We start from the raw sequence: 17,263 nt of genomic DNA on the forward strand, positions 1-17,263 counted from the left end.
CGCTCAGGGCAGTGTACATCCCTGGAGTCCAGAATGTGGGAGCAGACAAGCTGTCAAGGCAGGGGCTGAGGCCCGGGGGAGAGGAGACTCCATCGACCTGTTTGCGTCCCAAGAGACGTTTCATTGTCCTCTGTGGTCTTCATTTACACGCCCAGCTCCGTTGGGACTGGACGCCCTGGTACAGACATTGCCACAACGGCATCTGTAAGCTTTCCCTCCGATCGCTCTGCTCCCAGGACTTCTAGAAAGAGTCCGACATACATTAAAGTGTATGTGGCAGCTATCTCGGCCTGTCACCCCCTATACCCGAGGGTTCTCTGGGGAGACATCCCTTAGCTGTTCGGTTCCTGCATGGAACCATGAGGATGAGGCCTTCATCTCAGGTGAAAGTTCCTGCTCTAGACTGTGATTCTAGAAGGGCTTTCCCAGATGCTTTTTAAGGCCATTGAGTCTAGCTGGGACATTCATTTATCCCTCAAGCTAGCCTGTCTGGTAGTCATTACCTCTCTTTGGAGGGTAGGCGACCTTCAAGCTTTATCAGCTTCTCAATCTTGTTTGGAGTTAGCTCCAGGCTTTTCATCCTCCACCTCAAGATAGCGGATAACCGAAGGTAATATTTGTCATGCCCTGTCTGGGCGTTAGAAGAATATGTGCGCAGGTCTTCTTTATGACGAAATTCTAACTGACTGTTGGTCTGTTTTGGACCTCGTAACAGAGGTCAACCAACCTCTAAGCAGCCCATTTGTAAATGGATGGTAGAGGCAATTTCTTTAGCTTACGAGGTGCGTGGAATACCTTCACCTCTGCTAGTAAGGGCACATTCAACTCGGAGTATGGCTTCCTCGCGGGCCCTTCTGTCGGGGCGTCTATGCAGGATGTTTATATGGTACTACAAACTGGACCTCTTTTCTTTACCTGGAACCCAGGCACTTTTGTCCTGAGATGTGCGTGGAGACCTTCACACTTGGACAGACACAATGCATTATGGCGTAGTGGGCATTTCGTTCCCCAAAGTGTCAACATTGACGCAGTGTAGAGTTCCCTCGAAAGGGAACGTCTCAGGTTACGACTGTAACCGTAGTTCCCTGAGACAGGGAACGAGACACTGCGTCGTTGTGCCATAACTCCCTGTGCCTGGAGCATTTGCTTCAATAAATTTTGCAGAAGCTGATTTGCACTGCGTCCGCTTCCTATTTATACCTTCCGGTGCCGCGCGTCACTCGTGACGTCATAGTGACGTCATCGCGGCGCGACGATAAATCGCGGCGTGACGAGAAGTCGCGAGATTAGTTTCACACAACGTATTCAGATGCGTCACGCTGCTGGCGTTCCCCAAAGTGTCAACATTGACGCAGTGTCTCGTTCCCTGTCTCAGGGAACTACGGTTACAGTCGTAACCTGAGACGTTTTTCCACTTCCATGTACATGGTTTCATTGGTATTTCATTTTTACTTGCAAACTCTTATTTTACAGAACAAACAGCTTCAAAAATATCCACTGCATCTTTCTTAGAACTCTCAAGATAACTCCAGCATTTCATTGAAAAGCAAAATAGCTGTTTCTTCGGGTACAAAAAAAGTCATCTTTCACTAACAGGATCACCAGTGCAAAAAATTGAGGATACATCTAGTTCACCTAGGCAGTTCAGATGTCACAGATAAGCAACATGCTGGAATTAAGGTCTGCTGCTTTTAATCTGAAAAGCTAAAAAACAGCAGGGGTTGTGTATCTGACACAATGTCCTCTTGATGGTGAGATAGTACAGAACTATACTTTGCTTTTTCACACAGAACTCGGAGGTGCAGCCCAGTTAACCAGAGCCAATAATGCCCTTGCAGTAAAGTAGATTATGGGGGAGGGGTGGTGTGCGCCTGATGGCTGAAAATATCAATTTCTCTCTGATAATAAGCACGTAACATGGAATTGTGCAGCACATGCGATCCTTTTTGCACAAAAGTAATATGTAAAAGGTAGTATTTTGTCAACAGTTGTAGACTAAGCTTCTCAAGACAATGTCTATATGGGATGGATTTTCTCAGAAATCCATTACAGTTTTACCCATCACCCTTTCTCTCAGAATCAATATTGGCATTGTTGTGTAAATTTGTTTATGGAATTTTATTGTGGAGAAATTGAATGAGAAATCTATCATTCTTTATAACCATAAACTTCAATGACCATGAACTGAAAGAGATGTATACCAAGCAAGTTGATATGAGAAACCCCAAAAGGGTTGAAGAGAAGCAATTGCACATTTGTAGTCATGGCAACTGGGACTAAATTCAAACTGGACCTTAACCATATACTAATGCAGCTGCCAAAGTGACCTAACATCATAAGATCTATTCGAAATAATAATAATGTAAAAATGAATGTATTTTTTCTCTTACATGAAAAATATCAAAATCACCCTGCAAATAGCAAAACTATCATAGAAAAGGAGTCTTTAAATGGTCATAGGTCAGAAATGTGCTCTTGTAGTGGTAACCATGACAACAAAAACCATCCATGCATGCCAAGGGGGTAAATTTATAGCAAACCCATCGATGGAGCAGGACCTTAAAATAAACCCTTGACAAGTTTACTCATCCTCGATACACTGATAAGATATATATGGATTAAAAAGTGTAGTAAGTGTTAAATCTATGGGCATGCACAAGTAGGCTATAGAGGGCATGCACTTGACGTCACCCGCACACGAAAATCAAAACTTAAAGCAGCAGTGTTAATAGCTATGTGTACACAATTTTTTACGGGAAAAGGTTGTTGTATGATTGATTGTAAACAGAAATGTCTTTTAAAAGACTGCAGAAAGACAGGAAAAGGCAAATGAATCACTGCAATTGGCTGATACAAATAAAATACTGAACCGTGACTTTTGCTAGACATTTCATATCAGACTCAGATAGTAGTGTTACCTACATACTTTCTACACCTTAACATATTGCGTTTTGTAATCTTAGATTAAATATAAACACAGTGTTGGGAGAGATGTCATGGAATGGCTGGACAGTACCCAGATGCAGGCAGATATAGGGTTAATGAAAACACTTTATTTACTTGGCAAACAAACACTTCCCACAAGGGGGACAAAACAAAACAAGGTTTTTAGAAAAATGAAATATGTCTACAAACTTGAAATCAGAGCGGGGCTGAGAGACATAACAGGAGGACACGTGGCAACAAAAAACCAACGTGTCTCCACACATAACACAACAGAAACCCGAAAGACGTGGCAATGTCACGACTCTGCCCAGGGAGCTAGAAAGCTTGAGACAGTGAGGACAGATTCCTGACAAGATATACCCTACTTCTAGGAGATGTATTTCATACAAAAGTAAAAAATAACGTATGTCAACACTTTGCCACACATATGATATCGTCAAGTTCAACTGTAAAGCTTACTTTAGTCATTGTTTGGGACTAAAAAAAATTCTGTTAACGATAAATTAGTTTGGATTAACAAATCAGTTTGTCAGCAAAATTTTGTCCAATGCTAACAAGACCACTGCTAACAACAGTGCTACCTGAAAGATACAAATGTTTTCTGGATATGACTCATGACTGCAAACTGAAAAAGCATAAAGCAGGTATTATAAAATGTCTTATATATATGGCATTGTTTGTAATTTTTGTCCACGCCCTCTCGTTCTCTCATCAGTGACTGTAATGATTTAATACGGTTGCGTCTCTTAGCCCCCCCTCCCCCTTGTTTCCCATATTCTCGCCCTTAGTGTCGATTCCCGTTACCTGCCCTATGTGATCATTCCCTCGTTAGTGTTCCCCTACTTAAAGCCCTCTTGTTTATTGTCCTGTGCTGGATCGTTTTGTTTGATACATTCCCTAATTACATCGTCTGTCTAGTTCCTGCCCAGTACCTGAAAGTAAGCTCTCTGTCCGTTTTGGTTCTTGTTTTGCCCTCTTCCAGGAAGTGTTTGTTTTGATGTTTTATGCCACTCTTGGTTCCTTGTTTATTTTTCTGTTTGCCCCCTCGTGGGTTTGACAATATGCTCAAGAGGAAAGTGCTCTTTAAAGGGAGTTGTTCAGCCCAAAATGAAAATTTTGTAATTTACTCACCATCAGGTTGTTCCAAACCTGTATACGTTTATTTGTTCTGCTGATCACATGAAGTTATTTTGAAGAATGTCACTAACCAAACAGATCTCATTTATCTCCCATTGACTCCCAAACTATTTATATTCTCTACTACAGCAGTAAATGGGGGATGAGATCTGGAAACTGACATTGTTTCAAATATCTTCCTTTGTGTTCAGCACAACAAAGAAAAGCTCATGCGCATGTGCAATGTATCCGGCAACAGAAGGTTCATGCAGATCGTCATAGACAGCTATTTCCCATGACTTTAGCCAGGGCCGAGGGTCTGGCAGTGCACAGCACCTCTGTTTCTGCTTTCACTGCTAGGAACTGCCAGGCATGTGCCCCTTTCAAAATCCTTAAATGTTGTATCCTATAAACCTTGCTCTCTTTTCTCTTCCTAGACTCTTTCAAACCGTTTTATGGACAGTGTGGAGCCTTGGAACATGAAGATGTGTGTGGAGGAAAGGTTGAGAAAAGTGGATGCTTAATATCTGAATGGAGGCAGATCAGAATGCTATTTTCAGTGTACCACATTGTGGAGTTCCTCCACAGGGAAAGCTTTTTGACCTGTTTACATTCATTTCATCTTAAAATATAACTTTTTGTATTGCTTTTGTTTTATGTTGCTGAATCATTTTACTGTAACAGAGGGCTTTGACAACATGGTTGGATTCATTGTCATAAACAGGGTGCAAGGGGACAAATACAGAGTAATCCAATGTCTATCGCGGAGACTGAGCCATCCACAGTAATTCCCATATTATAATATTTCCACACAGCCTCATTTGGAATACTGGACTCATTGGTCCCCGCCAGTTTCCAAGTCCTCTGTCCTTCTACTTTATCTTCATAAGTCATGCTCATCTTCCTGCTTCCTTTGTCTTCACTGGTCCCAATCAGCTCACTTGCGCCTTAATCTCTAAGTATCTCATTTCATTGTTTTGGTTCTGCCCTGGTCTACACCCTTTAAAGGTGTGATTGCTTGCCTATTTTAAAAGCGTTTGTTATATTTTTGCGATGTTTAAAAATAGATGTTCGTGTTTCGAGTTTCCAAAAACGCCTTATATTTCACACATTTCATTTGTATTCCTCACCGCTGTCTCTCTTCTCACAAAAGATCAGAATTTTCCTGGTTTCTAATTCTATAAAGTCCCATTTTCCAATACACTCTGATTGGTACAGCTGACCCAGTATGACATTATTTTTTCCCGGGTGTTCCACCGTTACCATATCAGCAAGCTTCCTCTTCTCAGAATGTTGTGATTGGTGCCCCTCTCAGAGCATGTGTGGAGTATTCATAAACTTTAGCTTTTAGTCATTAAAGGAATTGTTCACTTTCAACATACATTTTCACGATCATTTACTCACCCCTGATGTCATCCAAGATTTTTATGTATTTTTTTCTTCAGTCGAAAAGAAATTAAGGTTTTTGCATTATTCTCCATATTGTGGACTTTAAACGGTTGAAGGTCAAAATGACAGTTTCAGTGCAGCTTCAAAGGGCTTTGAACGATACCAGACGATGAATAGGGGTCTTACCTAGCGAAACGATCGGTCATTTTCTAAAAACAATTTAATGTATATGCTTTATAAACACAAATGCTCACCCTTGCTCTGTCCTGCGATGTACGTATTATGCAATTATGTTGAAAAGGTCATCAAAAACCTTAATTTTTTTTCCAATAGATGTAAAAATACATATACATCTTGGATGACAAAATGTATGTTGAAAGTGAACAATTCCTTTTAGCTGTGACAATGGCATCAGTTTCATCTAATCATCTTTTTTAGAGATTGCAATTTATTTCCTACCATGGCAAGGTGTCCATAGAGTCCCCTGTTTCTCCCACTATGGCGAGGAATATAATACAGGATGGATTGGTGTCAGACCTGTTACATAAACAGTAGTCTCAGCCTGAGAAGTCACGCCCACAGACCGTTGGCTAAACGTCTGATGCATAAGGCACACTTTAAGTCGTCATCTGATTGCTTGAATTTCACAGGATTTCCGGGAGATGTTCCTGCCACGTTCTTTAATGGCCCGCCTGGAAACAACACGAAGTCATCTGATCTAAGAAGTAAGCTGTCGTGTTTACAACGGTTGCTATAAGATTTAATCATGATCGACTTAATGCTTAATTTTTAAAAGGATGCAATGTTCACGGCATAAACTTATAATCATTTTGTTTCTGTTAACTTTTGACGCGTTCGTGAACGTGACATTTCCACGCCTCTAAACATGACATGGCACAAAACACTGTTTTAGCTGTCAGTCATAGGGCCTCTTGTGCGGGCCTCGAAGTGTTTGACAGGCAGGTATTTGCTTACCTTAGATGACATTTGATGTATGTGCTGCACAAATCCACATCTCCTTATCTTCCATTTCAAACCTAGACATATGTCCATATCTAGACAATATTTAACACCCCTTTATACTGTATGGTTATACTCTCTTCGCAGAATTTTAATTCATCTACATTGAACAAACATAAGCCACGGTTTAACTTTCTCTAGAAATATAAACATTATACATAAAGCAGAAAAATGGGTACATGCCTTTCAAATGGTTAAAAGGGTTTTCTGCAATTATTTTATAGAAGACAAAGAAATGCAAAAGTCACAAAAATGAAGATAAAGAGTAAATGGATACAGAAAAAAAGCTCACTTGCGATTCTTAATTACATGGCAATTGCTTATGCAGCAGCTGCTGCCACCAATATGTCTCATCCTGTTTCCCTTCTGCTCAGTAGTAATGCTGTCACAGCTGATTTCTACCCACTGTAATTTGACATTTAGACACTCAGTGCTGGAGATGATGTCTTGCATTTACAGATGAGGTGATGCTTTGCTGTTGTATTGAGTCTCTGGCAGTCAAGAATTCATGTGTGAGAGGTAGTATTATTAGTTTTGTTTTACAAAAATACATTTTTTACCAGTTCGGCTGCTCAAAATGTGTCAGTCATGTATGTTTATATTAGCTTGACGATGGCCAGGGAGGTCACTTACATGTCACAGCTGGAACATTTGCTCTGCAAAGTTTGGTTAAGAAAAGGCTGAATTAGCACACATAGTGTTAAAAAAAACACTGAAGATCTTCAAGCATGACATACACGTAGGTTTTGTTAAATTTCCATTCCACTACATGATTTTTTTCTTGGGAAGCAGGTTGTTTGATTAGATTCCACAGTGGAATGTTTCAATTTGATCTTACAATTCTTATACCCAAGCCTTCCAAAATATGTCATCCCTGTATGCTTTCCATGCTTGTCCATCCAACTAGAGATGTGCCGCTGGGACATTTTTCCCCCGTAGTCTACCTTCATTACAATGGCAGGAGCTTGAAATATAGTGGCTGTACAACCATGAAGCAAAGAATCAAGGACCTCAGGGGGACACTGGCCAACAGGCAATGGACACTCCACCCACCGAGCTTTATCATCCCTCGGCAGCCGCAGCCAAACACTCTCTCTCTAAATCCCTCCTTAGAAGCTAGGTGTTAGCCTTGAAGCCCAACACACATACATATGCACACCCAAACAATACAGACCATCTAGTGTGCGATTCTTGCCATTGGCAACGGAGCAAAGGTGCAGTGAAAGACTCCCTGGGTTAATTCTGCTTTGTGCCTACATTACTCTACTGTTCTGGGATCAAAGCATTACACAAAGGTAGAATGCCCCATTGTCAGGGGTGACTGGTGTATGTGTCAAAAATAGAAAATACAACCCACCATCACCACACAAATGTGTCTGAAGCCAGACATTGCCCACATACAAAATAATTGAATGATACTTGCTTACAAGTGTGTTACTTGCTATTTGTATGACGTGATAAATGTGGGAGCCATTTCATAAATTTGGTGACTTGGGGACAGCCATTGTACCAAAGCATTCGTTCTGATATTATGTAGTCCTATGGATCTTTTTAAAAGGGCAATTCTCCACATGCAAATAAACCGTGCATAGTTTGCAGTATGTTATCATCACAATTTTCTAAAATAACTGGAAGTGTGTCACCCCGTGACAGGGCCGAGGGTTATTTACCACACACCAGAAAACACCAAGAGGCGGACAACAAGGATGAGTTTAAAAAGGTAAGTTTTTATTAATCTAAAAAGGGATAAAAAGCAGGGGTGGGGATGCTCGAGGCTGTAGCGTGGACGCAATGAAGGGGGGGCTGGTAGGTACTTTTCCGTCCTTCAGTTAAGTATATTCCTCTCTAGGTGGGCCTGTGGCTGTAGCGTTGATGAAGTGAGGAAGGGGGGGTGCCGGTAGGTACTTTTCCGTTCTTCGGGTAAGTATATTCCTCTCTAGGTGGGCCTGTGGCTGTAGCGTTGATGAAGTGAGGAAGGGGGGGTGCCGGTAGGTACTTTTCCGTTCTTCAGGTAAGTATATTCCTCTCTAGGTAGGCCTCGTGGGACAGACCGGGACTTTCCTCGTCGTCAGACTCGTGGGGCAGGCAGCTTCCGGGCTCGGATTCGTTGACGTGCTCGCAAAGCCACCATTCAACTCTTCACAATAGCTCCCTCTTTGCTCCCTGTAAGGGACGGACAATTCGACGGTGAAGAAAACGGTGTACTTTACCAGTCTTCGCTCTCGTTCTGGGTGTAATGGAACGGCATCGTCAGAAGAATGGTAAGGCTGGACTTTCGTTGATGTGGGATGCAGTGCTCGTGACTTGTGGCAACAACGGTGCGTTGAGTTTTCCTTCCTCCTCTACACCATGCACACGATCTTTAGGGACCTGGAAACTACGTTTAGAAGAACGAAACAAGTAATTGTAAAAAATAGTCAAGTCAATCAACAAATGGGATTCCAATGCATATTAAAATAATGAAAAGAGGCATTTTGTGAATTTAACACAGTACAAAAAGTTCTACATTAGATGACATGCTGTATCATGGATGTAATCACTTACATTTAAAGGGTTGCTTCAATCCATAGACACAAGAGCTTAAGTGATTTCCATTTAAAAACACGATTCTGCATTGAGAATGATGTTAAGCTGCAATAATGCCAAGATCTGCAGCAGGGAAACTTTTTGGAAGCATTTAAGCTTATCTCTCAGCTGCAGACACTCTACTCAGCATTCTTTCACCTTTGCTTAGCAGGGGACTCAAATGAATAGAGCACAGCTGCATTCAGTAAAAGCCACGGTCAATTAGAAAACTAGGGTGCACTAAAGTGCACTCCTGCATGTAGGCACAGGAATAGTGTGGTAGATCTGCAGCGGCAGTGAGTTTCATTACTGGAACAGAATGTTGCAAGTACGTTCCATGCATTGGAAGAGGACTCTTACGTGTTAATTGTTTAACAGTTCATATCAGCCTAAAATGGTAAATCTCTCTGGTAGATCTGTTCTTCAGCTCTGCAAGAAGGTCTATCATTCTGGCCAAAATGGGATTAGATTGGTAGCCCAGCTGGTCTAGTAGTCTGACCAGCTGTCAAGTGCCCAAACGCCTTCCAAACCAACACATCCGACCAATCTGCATTTGTCTGGCCAGCTAACAACACGGGGCTTAATGAAGCTGTTCTTTTCATTGTAATGAAACCCTTGCAGTACAACAACAGTATATTAGTGGCAGTAATTTAAATACAATTAAAGACTTTAGACTGCATCCTTTTCAATGAAATATCATATGCAGTGGTGTCAGAGACACCTTGCATTGCATTATTCAGTGCCAGCTTTGACACAAAATTCAAATGATCTTTAACACGATTTTCAAGCTTTTTATCAGAATGTAAATACCCATTTTTACAGAGATAATTAAATTATGGCAAAGTTGCTTTGCAGAAATCAGCATTACACAAGATGTTTGTATATTTTACTGAAAGTGATTGTTTCGAATCCTCAGCCTTTGTGAAGGACATTGAGATGAATAATAAAAAAACGTACAGTATGTCTCATCGCAACAAATTAAATCATTTTCGGCACTTTATCATGTAACAATATTTATCAGTTCTTCAAAAACATCAGTATGAGTTTTTTTTTAGAGCTCAGCAGGATATTGGATACAGGATTAAAGATAAAACATGGTGGTGTTTCATTTTGGGTGAGACAAATCTTGCCTTGGCAATTTTCTCCCATATCTGAGCTCCGCTATAGTCCAAAGCAGTAAGGTTAATCATGTCTTACTGCAGTAGACAGGATGACAAATACAAATATAAAGTATATTTTAGCACAGACACAAGCACATCTATATTACTAACAAGTGACTGAACAAGAGTGGGTCAGGTTTTTTTGGTAATTTTGAATAAACAGAACATTTTAATTTGAATTACTATTTATAGATTTGTGTAAAATTAACATTTTTGTTTCATTGTTTCAATTGACAATATATAAAAAATGTATTTGCATTTATTTTCGGAAAATTAAAAATTTAACATTTTCACGTTTAAAGATGGGGTAACGCAGTTTCTGCAAATCTCATACTAATCTTGAGTAGCCTACCTATACAGTAGTATTGCATACTTTGTATCTTCAAAGAGTATTTAGTTTGATCAAATTTATTAAAGAGAGATACAGCTGTATGATTATTTCCGGAAAAAGACACCCACAATACATCATCGCATTATCCCTTCGTGATGTTTAAATCATACGCCGATGTCCAACAAAACACAGACATATGATTCAGTTTAACTTAGCGTGTGCAGTTTATGTCCGGCATGTTTTAGCACTGGGACAGCTTCATCTATCAGTTTCAAACGACCTCCAAATCCAGCGTTATATCCACCGTTTCTATAACATCCATCACTGAAATGGAGCTTACAAACAGACACAACTTAACTTCCGTCAGCCGAGTGAAGCGGCTCTTTCTCTCACGCCTGCACGTGGGCATGGTCTTTCGCTCAGTGAATGACGTGTGGGCGTGCTTTTTCGGGAGAATTGCCAATAAAAGGAATAGCATGTTACCCCATTAAGAAACACAACAGTAATGTTTGTGCATGTATTTAGGAAAAGTAAAATTTTATACAAGAACCTTGATATTTATGTATCTTGTCGTGATGTCAGTCTTTCATTTACCTATTATCATTACCATTATCCTATACAGTTTACATATGTATCTGCAATCCCCTGGGATTGAATCCACAACCTTGCCATGTTAACGCAATGCTCTAACCACTGAGTTACAGGAAAGCTTCATGTTGCAGTCTTTCAAGTGAATTGGCTAGCATTCATCTGATTAAATAAACATTTGGAGTGTCTCTTCATTTGTATTCGATGGCTGTATACAGTATATACAGTGGGAAGAAAATAAGAGACAACTTCTGAATTTACTATTTAGGTAAAATGATCATTTGTGTGAACTAGTGATAAACACTTCTCCCAAATATCAAATAAAATATGATTTTATATTTGCAGAAAATGAAAACAGAACTTATTAAAAAAACTAAAAGATGCGATGTTTGCAGATCTTGAATACTGCAAATAATTCCCATTATTTTAATGAACATACAGTGTGATGGAATAAGCCTGTTTTAATGTCTTTCTGAACATTGTCATTACATTCAGAGATATTCCGAATGTGAAATGCGTTCACACGTACACACACGCACACACAAACATGCAATTGAGCTTCTGATTTTTATTATTATGATGAGCTCTATGTCATTTTGAGGTGCTGCTTGGTGGCCTCACTGAACTAAATTACTCGGGCCGAGCACCAAAACAGCCTTGTAGCCAATCAGCAGTAAGGTTCACAGTGCACAGGACGGACATTGGTCGTAAGATGGGGGTAGGGGTGTGTTTGTTTTGGTGATTTGAACAATCAACAACGGCTGAGAGAAATAGGACACCCCGCCTTTAAGACACTTTGGACGGAAGTATAGAATGAATTTACCTAATTTTAAAGACTGCTGGGTTAAAAATATTCACATTTAACTTATATTTACCTAACTGTAAAAAGCTTTTGCCTTAAGATATGTGAAACTTGAAAAGAGAATTTGCAGCTCATATAATACTTTATGATCATATTACTGTGTCAACACATTATATAAAGCGCCATGGGTGGCACTCTCATACAATTTAGATAAAATGTTTGCCAAAGTGATATAATTGACTTCTTGGAGAGGTCTCTGAATATCTGCTGTGACAAATTAAAGGAAATCTCAATTCAGAGCTATTTTCAGTGCATTTAATTTGATGTCGCAAGGAGAATAAGGGCACTTTGTGATAACAGACTTAAAGTGTGCCTATATGCACTCCATACATATACAGTACATATTTATCCTTGTATAGTTTCAGTTGCATTGTACGCAGAATATAATTGGGTTTCTGTTTATATTTTCCATGCACATTGGCACGTTTCAGTTCATCTGATTAAGAATGATAAAAATTATCCAAAGGCTGACGGTTTACGTCATGAGAAAATATCCATGAAATTGCAGTTAATCTTCATGATAGTGACATGCTCATAGCAGATATGTTATTTAAGCAAACGCTTTCTTTGCTTACAAATTACAGCATAACATTGGGGTCAGAGATCAGTTGCCATGTTTGCTATGTAAGTGTGATCAGGTGTGATCAGGACCCGACGCAAAGCGTATCACACTGAAGGGTCTTATTTTGAGATATTTTGAGCCGGCTGCTTGTACATTATCCCACTTATTACATGGCTACTTGCCACATGAAATGTGAATTTGAATAAGGTATGTTATTCCAAAGGAATGCTGAATGCTTTCTTCTGATTGGCTGATGAATTATTTATCAGCCAATTTATCAGCATTATTTTTCAGAAAATTATAAAGTTCCAGATCTTATATTGTATCCACCACGGCACATACTGTCTATTTGACAACAAACAATATGAAAGACAATTTCCATTGTCTGAGGAGAAATAATTATTCATATTTAAGGAGAAAATGTCTTCTTAGGGTGGTTCTGTATACAGGATGACCGAGATGCTATATAGCACCGTATGGTTCTTTAGCGGTTCTATATAGCACCGCTAAAGAACCGTGATGTGGTTCTATATAGCACTTAAAGTGGTTCTTTGCTCGTCATCATAGGGGAACCGCTCTAAGTTCTATATAGCACCATATCTCCATCACAATTTCTTTTTGGTGTAGATACTTGGCTTTTCTGTCACAAAGTAAACGGAAGTTCATTTTCTTTCTGTTTCTCTCTCCATGTTTTTCTCTCTCTCGCTCTCTAATAACTGCAGGTTGTAGAATATGTTTCTCGTTCTGGAATTATTTAGCAATGGGGGTTTGAGATGAGATACATAAAATGAGTCCTACCACCAAAACCCAGTCTTACAGCAGTTCGTCACGCAATTTAGAATAAATTTTTGTTTTTGTCATGTCACTAGACACAACTATCAAAATATATATACCACTTGTTCACATGTATATGTATAAAGTGTCATACATACCATTTAGGTGGTGTCTAAACCACCCCTTCCCGCACACCAAACTCTAATGTCACAAGCACAAAAGCAAATTTTCAATGAATAATTGAAATCATACGAATTCACACGAATGAGCCCCCTCGTAAATAGGTAAGAATACTCATCAGATTACACTGATGTATATACATAATAAAAATAATACTTTGTATTAAGTAGATTAGATCAACAGACATGAATCAATTTTGTGACTGTCACAAATTCCTGTGACCAACAAGAGCATTCCAGGACAAATACCTTATGTCACCATTAGACGGAAGGTGCCATATTACCCTCTCAGGGAAAGAATTATATTCTTACTATAGAAGGCTTTGTCGTTGCATCATTTACAAGTTGATCAACCATTATGATTAAAGAATGCAATAAATACATTTAAATAGTTTATATAATAAAAATATATAAATTGAATTGTCTTTCAACAAAAATGCTTGCACTGGAATAAAAGTCTAGAATACAGTTCCATTTTAATGGAACAATAAAGCAAACTTTAGAGTACACTCAAGAGACAGTGTGTTTATTACTTTCTTTATTGCTATGTGCTCCCTATTACAACAAACAGCATCAGTAGTGTACACTTTCATTACAACTAACAAAAGTACAAGTTAAATCAAAGAGACATGACGGTTAGCAACTGAACATGACTTTGTAAGTCGGAAGAAAATGATTAAATGTGGGAGAAATACACATTATGTTATATATCGTATCTGTTTGTGGCTCAGGGATTGTCAATGTACCATCTACTAGCACTTGTTTTCTTTTGTGTCTCTGAAAGCTTGTTGATCATATTAGCAGCAAATTTTTCATTGACAAGTCTTACATTTATTGTGATGTTACATTGAAAGTAAGCAGCAGGAACATGAATCTGTGTTGCTCATGAACCTCATCTGCTGAATGATGTTCACAAAGACTATTGATACTACCTGAATCTATTCTAGAAAACCCACAATCATGGTGTCATTGTTAAGGAGTTAAAGCTATGAATTAACTGTAAAACACAGTTTCGTGTAGGATTGGGGTGAACCGCTGTATTTGACAGCTTTGTGTATGATTTATTTTTAATATTTCTACACTAAAACTGCTGTGGAACAGCTTTCTCTTATTAGAACATCTCAAAATCTGAGCATGTTATTATTGTATTTAAAATTCAGTTCAAGGAACAACAAAAAGGCAAATATAAAAAAGCTATTCATAGGTCTACGTTTATTTTTTATTGTTATGAAAGAGCTACTTTTGCTATTCAATGGAAGCTTTAGTCTATGCTTTAAAACTGACTTGGTATTTGAAATGGTTTGGGTCTGAAATAACAAATTTGCACATAAAAACATGACTTTTGAAATCTCAATAAATACTCTAAAGTTCTCAATGGTATATACAATAGCTATACAGTACTGCAGACAAACGTGTGTAACAGCTGAACTCCACTGATAGATTAACTGGTTCCCTTGGTATTGCAGTCAGATGCATTGTGGTTGAGATATAACCCTCGTTTATAAAAAATAAATAGCTTTCTTTTCCCTTCAACAAGCAAGATATCTCATGCTGTGTCTCACAATATATCTTTAGATCTTAAGAAAGTCCAGCTTTACTCCTTCAAAATCTTGCCTTAAACATTCGATTCATCTCACAATACACATGTTGGGTCTCTTATATTACTGACAAAGCCGCTGCTGGCACAAAGTTGACGCTCAATTCCTTTGCAACAAAGTAAGAGGAGAGTTCGATAAGACAAAATAATAAAGGAAAATCAAAGGGATGCCTGAACACTGCATGGGAAAGAAATAAATGATATTTAGGGAAAAAAGTCAAATGTATGTATCAGAATATTTGTGATTGAATGCTACAGCTGAGAGGTGGATTATTAAATGACAGACTTGGCTATTTTGCTGATGTATAGTCTACCGCTGGATTGTTTCCTGGGGCTGGCACATGAAATACATATTCTTCAGTGCTTCACTCATTCGCTGGTTGTATGTTAGCTAAAATATTTATCTTAACAATAAATGTGTTATATAAAAAGCACCATTTATCAATGCTCCTGAATTCCATCTTTTCAAAATCCTCAGCTTGTTTGTGAAAAAAATTATACTGACATTTTCCATATACAGTATTTACAGGAACGTTCATAAATATTTATTGGTCGAGCAAATTCAAGTTCGGAGCTGATACAAATAAAGCTGTTAGGATTTTGAGGTTTTATATACGTAGCTACAACCGTTTCCTAACAAGTAGGCCTACCACCGGAGTCTCTTTATGTAAGCTCACTGAACCCCCATAGAACAAACTGTCGAGAAGACACTTTGGCACATTTCTCATCACAACAGCGTGTGATAAACATGTTTTAAAATCAAACATTGTTGGCGGGGGGACTGAGAACATTTCAAAGTGAACCAGCACTTTACTCTCTCTTACTTTTCAACATATCATGTTTGGTCTGAGGGAAGAATGAATGTTAAAGGTCTATATCTACACAAGAAAAAAATGGAGAACGAGTCCAAAAAATAAGAAACATTATTCTTCATCTCTCTACCTCAGATAATGCTGTTGGCCACTGACTCTCTTGGAAACTTTCTTTATGGTCTTTAGCACCGTTTTCATTCCATGGGCTGTGGATCGACATTGCGGGCAGATTTCTAACGCCTGATTTGAGGCGCTTTTGGGTCTTGCCGTTCTCGGCGTTGGGTTTCCGAGGTGGATGAGTGGGAGTCGGCTTGTTAAACCGGCCTTGTGATGAGGATCCCCGCAAGTTCTGGTGAGAGACTTTCACAGTTCCATTAACTGTGGCTGTGAGTGTCTCCAAAAGCTGAGAGGCTGAACCGAAGCGAAGTCCCTCCTCCATCTCGGCCGCTTCGTGGACAAGAGGAGCAAAAGAGCCACCTTTCTTACTGCAGGATTCACAGCAGAGCTTGTTGTAGCCTGGTATAGAGCAATAACGAGCCAGAACCTCCATCTGACAGAATATGGACTTGTCTCCTCCACATGGCTCATCTGTCATAGAAACAAAAGAGTTTTATTCTGTGCAGTTTGGGAGAAGTTTCACACAAAACAGTTTCCACCCTCAATGCTTTTAAAATACCCAGAGGTCTTTATATCCTGAGTAGCAAAGGGTGAAACGATATCTCTGCTGTAAAACCTAGTTGGATATTTTACAGCCTCCTGCCTGCATAAGCATCTGCCATTTAAGACAGCATCTGCCAAGGAACCTCACCAAATAGTGAATTGAAACACCCATATGACGCTTAGTTTTTAATCTCAATAGCATATCCATCGCACATATAGTGAGCTCAGTGCTCAGTGCCATCCTGGATGTATGCATGAGATGCCGTCTTAGAATCTGGCTAAACAACACTGCAAAAAAGTACAGAATTTCCCTGTTATTTTAAACAGATAAGTAATATCCAAAAACCTGTACTTTAAGTTATTATACTGTTTTTACAGATCATACGTATTCATGAAGGAGAAATTTAGAAAGAAAAACATGTAATTTTACAGGGGAAAAATTGTTTAATGGTTTAGTTCTGGAGCTCCAGCTGCAGTAAAATTTAAAAAGTCTACTTTTTAAATACTGTACAACAAGTAAAACTACAGAAAAAGACTGTGAATTAACAAGAAAATGAAAACGCATGAAAAAATATGTATTTTACAGTATATTTCTGGTGCCCCAGCTGCCGTAAATTTTAGGTTTATTTGACTTTTTACAAGACTTTTAATACAGTCCATTTACGCTAAACATATAAAATTACAGAATAAGACTGCACATTT

The 17,263-nt window shown here is 39.0% G+C and overlaps 1 protein-coding gene across 3 annotated transcripts in view; it reads right to left on the reverse strand.

Annotated features, from left to right (window-relative positions):
- Nucleotides 1-13,998: 13,998 nt before the first annotated feature.
- The window catches only part of adamts3 (ADAM metallopeptidase with thrombospondin type 1 motif, 3), a 76,037-nt gene continuing 72,772 nt past the window's right edge, over nucleotides 13,999-17,263 (reverse strand). For all 3 annotated transcript variants that reach the window (XM_079477095.1, XM_079477094.1, XM_079477093.1), the window contains one exon: nucleotides 13,999-16,489. In XM_079477095.1, the coding sequence (XP_079333221.1) occupies nucleotides 16,020-16,489 (470 nt within the window). In that variant the 3' untranslated portion in view covers nucleotides 13,999-16,019. The remainder of the gene's footprint in view (nucleotides 16,490-17,263) is intronic.

The sequence above is a fragment of the Barbatula barbatula genome (assembly GCF_947034865.1).
Source record: "Barbatula barbatula genome assembly, chromosome: 2".
Classification (NCBI taxonomy): domain Eukaryota; kingdom Metazoa; phylum Chordata; class Actinopteri; order Cypriniformes; family Nemacheilidae; genus Barbatula; species Barbatula barbatula.